General features: G+C 39.1%; 1 protein-coding gene across 2 annotated transcripts in view; it reads left to right on the top strand.

The window, feature by feature from the left end:
- The window catches only part of F5 (coagulation factor V), an 81,245-nt gene continuing 73,434 nt past the window's right edge, over window positions 1-7,811 (top strand). For both annotated transcript variants that reach the window (XR_011073619.1, XM_068541217.1), the window contains exons 1-2: window positions 1-179; window positions 4,094-4,185. Coding sequence is in view for 1 of the 2 variants with exons in the window: in XM_068541217.1 (XP_068397318.1) it covers window positions 22-179; window positions 4,094-4,185 (250 nt within the window). In the remaining variant the exon portion in view is untranslated. The remainder of the gene's footprint in view (window positions 180-4,093; window positions 4,186-7,811) is intronic.

Below are 7,811 nucleotides of genomic sequence, written 5' to 3'. Positions count from 1 at the left end.
GGCAGAGGCAGGAAAGGAACCATGTTCCCAGCTTGCCCTTGCCTCTGGGTCCTCGTGGTCCTGGGCTCCAGCTGGGCAGGCTGGGGGAGCCTAGGGGCTGAAGCAGCGCGGCTAAGGCAGTTCTACGTGGCTGCTCAGAGCATCAGCTGGAACTATCGCTCCGAGTCCACATACCTTGGGTAAGGCAGGCATGGCGACCGGGGGGCTTCTCCAGGGAGGACAATCTATTTCTTTTAGAGAGCATTCCCTTTGCAATTCCAATGCTTTTTTTTTTTTTTTTTTTAACTTCAGGTAGGTAGAGACAATTAATAGAAGAGTATAATGAATAAAATAAGCTTGGTGGATGCTCATTTTGCCTCCAATAATACAAGTTTATCATTCTGAGGATATAGAATATATTGTTTGATTGGCTAGATGCTGTTTCAAGTTTGCTGTTAACACAGTTTTGTTAGTATGATTGATTGTTGATTTAATATATTGATTGATTCAAAAGCACCAGGTACCTACCTCTTCACTCCTGTTGCAGATTTTTAGTAGTCTAGTATTTTATTAAACTTCTAGTTACATATTATTTATTCCATGTCCACATAACTGCATCTTCTAAAACTAAAGATGTACACTGTGTACTTTATTGTAAGCAGGTTATTCGATAACAACTGCCATAATTTTGTTGTTTTCTTATAAATGACTTTCAAAACATCAGTTCATAAAAATGCAACATTGTTGTTCTTTTACCTTTTTTCTGCTTCCTGTGACTCTTCATTTTTCTCTCATTCTTAATCACTCCCTGGGATATGGTCTACTCTGGCTATTTTGATAGAGTCACTATTAAAAGGCACATGTGACTTAGAGAGGGGTTAAATAATCAAACTGTATTTGAGTTGCAAACTATTTTTCCTAATTGAAAGGTTAAAAATAAGACTTCACAGAAATTAAACAAATCATAGGTTCTACTCAATATTTCCAGTTAGTTATGTTTTTATTTCTTTTAATGGTTAAACCTCTTAGTGTGACTTAAGTTATTTTTTTAACTTAACATCACAGTTTAAGCGATTGTGAAAGATGTGTTCCTCTTTTACAGTTTCGAAACCAAAGCAATCTGCCAAGAAAATATTGAAATGTTTTAAGCCTTTTAGTGTATAACATTACCCTTTCCAAATCTTTTCTTTGTAATTGGGTTATTTTGGAGGGCATTGCATCTTGGTCTTGTAATAATAAGAAGTCCCTCTTTTTTTTTTTATACAAAAAAAAAAGAGGGACTTCTTATTTAAATATTGTACATTTAAATACATTTAAAATATTGTATTTCAAGGTGATAATCTAGGTCACACCCACACCCTCAGAGAACTGCTGCTAACTAAAACCCCAAAGGAAGTAGCAGTCTTTCCAACATTAATTGTCCTTCTCTTGGGTAGAACACTAACTTGGTTGCTGGCTTTCCTGTGTCACCCTGTGCTTATGCTTTGGAGTTTGTTCTTTCTTCTGTAATTAACAACAAGAATAACAAGCAGAATTTTGGAGGCAGAATCACATAGGGCAAAACCCTGATTCCTATGGTGAGTTCACGTAGGAAGCCATGATTGGTCATCTTATCCTCTCTGCGGCTGAGTTTCCAGAATTCTTAGAAGAGTTGTTCCTCTGGTATCAATTATTGAGTCAAGACCATACAGTGATAATCCAGACCAACTGTCCATACTTTTGAACCTCAAATCATGTCATTTCTTTCTAGTACTTTTATGTGAAAGATCGAACCTTGTATCTGGCTGCTTAAACTGAGAACTTGTTCTATATTGTCCTACACCTAGAGCTAATGATACTCGCTATAAAGAAATCAACATAGACAACTCCATCTTTTGCTAAAGTGTATTTTAGCACAAAGCAAAGATCTTTCCTTATTTCATGTAATATTGGCAGGACAGTGCCTTTTAGAGGTGAAATATATCTTTTATTCTTGCTCTGGGGCTGAAGTGAATGTTTTTGAAAATTTCCCTAAGGAAACATGTTCAATCACATGTATATAGTAACAGATATTGAAAAAAAATACATATATATTTTTCCTCAAGTGTTCTAGCTTTATATGATTTTATTATGAATAAATCATCCTTAAATAGTCCTCATAAATGGAAAATTCATCATGCATATTGTTTGCATTCATGTCATCTTTAACTTTCAGGCAAATTATTTTCCAATAGCAATTCAGTTGTTCAAATTAAAATAAATATACCTCAGTATGTACACATAATATACACAGGGAAACATACTAGGAAACATACCTCTATTAAAATTATTCCACATAAAAGACTAATTTTTCTTTAGTAAAGATTTTATACTGTCACCTATACTCCTGTATTTAAAGATCTAGGGTTAGGGACGGGAGCCACATTTCAATTGTACATAAAACCAAACACACAAAATTACCATCACAGATAAATAAAAATGGACCTCCACATTAGGGACGCGAACTAACATACAGAATCCTAGGGTTCTTGGGCTCTAAAAACTCTAAGAGGTTGTTTAATTCATTTTCAACTTTCATGTTTTAACTTCTTACTTTTCCCCACACCCATAGCACCAATACCCCCAGCAAATAGTTGTCTAGTTTCTACTTGAATGCTTCCAGTGACTGAAAACCCACCACCTTCAATAGCTAGCCATTCCAAAAATACTTACTCATGCCTCCTTTAATTCTGCCTCCAAATATTAACACAGTTCTTGTATCTTACATTTTAAAATTATGAGAATGACTATAATTACAGATTTTTCTGCTCACCGGGAAAACCTGAAAGCTAAAATCCAATTTTCATTATAGTTTTAAAATACTACTAGCTAACATGCATTGAATATTTACAATGTGCCAGCTCTAAACCTTTTGTAGGTATCAACTTATTTAAAACTTGTAACAGTTCTGTGAGGGAGATTTTACTATTAGTCCCAGCTCACAATGACAGAAACAGAGGCACAAATTGATTAAATAAACTTTTCAAGGTTATATAGTTAACAAGGGGTAGACACAGGATTCAAACCCAGACACTCTGAATCTACTACAACCAGTTCTCTTAGCTTCTGTGCTACATAGATGTCATGGCAAATGTGATTAGTATCCCTCTCTGTTACGCCCTAATTATAGCGGGGCCACTCTCTGGATTAGGAAGCATAACAAAGCCAATATGGGCAACTGGTTTAGACTTTGGTAAGAAATTTCCCCTGATTATCTTTCCTACATCTTTGAGTTTAAGACAAGGATAGGAATCATGTGCCCATCTTTAGACACACTGAAGAAAAAGATGGGAAAGTATCCCAGTACTCTCCCTGCTGCCCTCTCTCTGAATTCTTAACCATGAAAACAGTCATCCCTTGGTATCTACGGATATGGAACCTGCAGATACAGAGGGATAACTGTACTAGTCTGTTTTATATAAGGGACTTGAACATCTACAGATTTTGGCGTCCAGGGTCGTCCTGGAACCAACCTCCCACAGATGCCAAGGGATGACTGTACAATGGTTTTTGAATCCTGGCTTTGCCATTATCAACTGCTTCTCCTTGGGCAAGTTACTTAAACTTTCCGAGACTTCGTTTTTTCATTTGTTTGTTTTCCAAGTGAATCTCAGGGCCTCGACTCCATTAGCTATCTTCAACTTCTCAGCGAGAAATAGAGTCCACCAAATCAATAGTTCTTTACAATGTTCTCCGGTCACTTAAGACTGTATTTGATTGATGAGCTGAAAAACAGCTCACATATTTATTCGTAAGGGATTTGGTCATGTCTTTAATCGTTTAAAATCTAAGCCTAAAGTCTGGGTTCACACTATCATCTTGGGTTCTATTTTAGAAAATTGATTCTGAGTAGCAGGATTGGTTAGGGCAGACTAAATTTATGAAAGAATGGTTATCACAACAGAATATTCTTGAAGACACCAATAATTATTTTATTAACTTCTCTTATTGTTCATATTTGTAAGACCTTGGGTTTCTGAACTGCAGTTAAAAATACTGTTATTTCTAGTAAAAGTCTGAGGACATGAGAGATATATTTTGTTGTAATGTGAGAAGTAGATGTCATGTAAGCCTTTCAAATTTATTTTATTTCCAGTTCGAATACTTTTGCAACTTCCTTTAAGAAAACTGTCTACAGAGAGTATGAAGCATATTTTCAGAAAGAAAAACCACGATCCAGAACTTCAGGTAAGTCTGAAATATATTTTTCAATTTTAAAGATAAAGCTCTATGGATACTTTGATATTCGTATATATCTAAAAATATTCATTTAGTGATATTTTATAGAAATGTGTGTTTTTGTTATTTTGGCTAGATAATTGGTAGAGCTCTTATTCATAGTATTGAGAATTGAGAAAAGCAAAGCATTAAACCAAACTAGGGCCCCTTCTGAGCATGGGGCCCTGTGCAATTTCATGGGTCTCATGCCCATGAAGCCAGCTGTTTTTAACTGTGATTTTAAAAAAAAGCTAAACAAAACTTCTAAGTGTTTGAATTTTTATTCATTCATCTAACAAACTATTATTGAGCACCTGCTGTGGGTGCTCAGTTGAACTAGGCACTATGGATGCCACAGTGGACATTGAACTAGCACTACGGATGCCACAGTGGACATTGAACTAGCACTATGGATGCCACAGTGGACATTGAACTAGCACTATGGATGCCACAGTGGACATTGAACTAGCACTATGGATGCCACAGTGGACACTGAACTAGGCACTATGGATGCCACAGTGGACATTGAACTAGGCACTGTGAATGAACTAGGCACTATGGATGCCACACTGGACAAGACAGACACATCTCCTGCCTTCCTGGAGCTTATGGTCTAGTTTAATGAGCACAGATGAGCCTTAGCAAATGATCATTTGCTGGGTCCCTAGACTCATTTAAAGGAACTGTATATGGATGATTCTTTTGCATCTATCTTTCCCATCTCTTCTGTTTTATTTAGTGTGATGTATATAACAGCTATAATTTTTAGAGAAAAATCTCCTCTTTTTTTCCTCACCTCTTTTTTAATTAAGGAAAGTAGGCTGAATGGGTTTCTGGGACTGTAAATATGGTAACATAGTTCACATAGTTCACAGACCTGATAAAGGCCATTAAGAGAACTTCCTCCAGTTAGGTCCCCTAATCAGTAATTCACTCATCCTTCCCCCCAACCAGGTGAAGACCTGTCATCTTCCCCAGACTCGTCCTTCTATCTCTTTTATTCATTCCATCTTGTTCTGCCTCCTCCTCGGATCTCCCTTTATCTTCAATCTTTCCTTAACTGGAGGCTTCCCTTCCGTCAAAAATCCTCAACAATAAAACGGAACACAACTTATGTTCAGATTCACATCCCGTCTCGAAAAAAAATCTCCCCTTGACTCTGTCTGCCTTTTCTCCCCTTTCCTTCACTACCAATTTCCTGTGGGATTGGTGCATTTCATTCTCTATCATACCAAACTACTCTCCCAAAAGGGGCCCCATGACCTCTTAGATGCCAGACCAATGGTTTCTTTCCAGTTATTTTCCCACTTGACATTACTAGGACATGTAATGCTCCCCCTTCTTGAAACTCTCTCTTTACCTGGTTTCCCTGGTGCCACTTCCCCTGCTAACGGAGATGGAATGGAACTGAAGGGAAGGTGAGGAAATGTAAGTAGGAGGAACTTACATAGATAACTCTTTCCTGAAACTTGGCTCCAAATGAGAGGAGAAATAGGGTAGTTCTGGGAGGGAATGAGGGGTTTAAGGATATTTTAAGAGTTTTATTTAAAAAAGAATGACAGTGACTTAAAATATCTAAGTGTTCAAGGGAAGAATCCAATAGAAAAGGAGAGGATAAAAACATCTGAGGGAGAATAATTGATGGAGCCAGACTCAGGAGAAACAGGAAGTGATGTGATTCAAAGCTGGGCTGGATCAGCCTGAGGTGGAAGAGATACTAACCTTCATGGGGGGCTGGGTGGGGAGCCTGGCAAGGGACCGGGTGAGTAACCTTTTATTAATAAGGTTACTAATAAAATTAAGTTTGTCATTTTGGTCAGGAAATTAAAGGATCTCCTGTCCTCTACAGACTCTGTAGTCTATTCATTTTTACAGATCCAGCTTCAAGCTTAGTATGTACAAGTAGATATTTAAGAACTCTTTAATTAAGTTAAGTTGTAAGTGGGTAAAGGGAAAACGAGCTGAGAAACATATTCATTAGGCCTGGGAAAAGAGGAATTGGGCAGAGATTCAGAGCTCTCCTTTTTGTAACTTTTGCCAAGTTCACTGAATTTGAATGTGCTGTGTCAGCCATTGTGCTGAGGGCAGTAAGAGATAGAAGGACCAGTGCCAGGCTGAAGACTGCCTTTTAGGTCAGGCGTCCCCACCCCCCGGGCCACAGACTGGTACCAGTCTGTGGCCTGTTAGGAACCGGGCCGCACAGCAAGAGGTGAGCAGGGAGCCAGAGAAGCTTCATCTGTATTTACAGCCGCTCCCTATTGCTCACATTACCACCTGAGCTCCGCCTCCTGTCAGATCATTAGATTCTCATAGGAGCGCGAACCCTACTGCGAACTGCGCATGCGAGGGATCTAGGTTGCGCGCTGCTTATGAGAATCTAATGCCTGATGATCTGAGGTAGAGCTGAGGGGGTGATGCTAGCGCTGGGGAGCGGCTGCAAATGCAGATTATCATTAGCAGAGAGGTTAGACTGCACAGAGACCATAATAAATCAATTGCTTGCAGACTCATATCAAAACCCTATCAGTGAGCGGCAAGTGACAATTAAGCTGCATCTTACAGAGTAGACTGGACATAAGCAACACACTTCGGGTGTCACTGTCTCCCAACACCCCCAGGTGGGACCATCTAGTTGCAGGAAAACAATTGCAGGGCTCCCACTGATTCTGCATTATGGTGAGTTGTATAATTATTTCATTATATATTACAGTGTAATAATAATAGAAATAAAGTGCACAATAAATGTAATGTGCTTGAATCATCCCAAAACCATCCCCCGCCCTGGTCCATGGAAAAACTGTCTTCCACAAAACCGGTCCCTGGTGCCAAAAAGGTTGGGAACTGCTGTTTTAGGTGATACAGAGGCATCAATCATTTTTTTAAATTAACTTTTATTGGAGTATGGTTGCTTTACAATGTTGTGTTAGCCTCCACTGCACAACAAAATGAATCAGCCATACACATGCAGATATCCCCTCCCTTTTGGACTTCCCTCCCACTTAGGTTGCCACAGTTTATTAGGTAGAGTTCCCTGTGCTCATTTTTTTTTTTTTTAATAAATTTATTTATTTATTTATTTATTTTTGGCTGTGTTGGGTCTTCGTTTCTGTGCGAGGGCTTTCTTCATTTGCAGCGAGCGGGGGCCACTCTTCATCGCGGTGCGCGGGCCTCTCACTATCGCGGCCTCTCTTGTTGCCAGAGCACAGGCTCCAGACGCGCAGGCTCAGTAGTTGTGGCTCACAGGCCTAGCCACTCCGCGGCATGTGGGATCTTCCCGGACCGGGGCACGAACCCGTGTCCCCTGCATTGGCAGGCGGATTCCTAACCACTGCACCACCAGGGAAGCCCTGTGCTTATTTTTGAAGAGGAGAAGACTGTGACCAAAATCCTTTGAGATGATTAATTTTGTAGTGATTTCCTGATTCAACCTCATAAGTTAGAAGTAGACCTTGATAGTTGATTTATGTTTAAGCCTGGTACACTTAAAATATTACCTTTCTGTCAACCCCTGTGTATCTCATAACATATTTGTTTTATGTGAACTCTGAGGCATTTTAACATTCATTTTCATTCAACCTCTTCCTGAACTCCCAAAG

The sequence above is a fragment of the Eschrichtius robustus genome, chromosome 3 (assembly GCF_028021215.1).
Source record: "Eschrichtius robustus isolate mEscRob2 chromosome 3, mEscRob2.pri, whole genome shotgun sequence".
Taxonomy (NCBI): domain Eukaryota; kingdom Metazoa; phylum Chordata; class Mammalia; order Artiodactyla; family Eschrichtiidae; genus Eschrichtius; species Eschrichtius robustus.
This window is presented reverse-complemented; position numbering and strand designations above follow the sequence as displayed.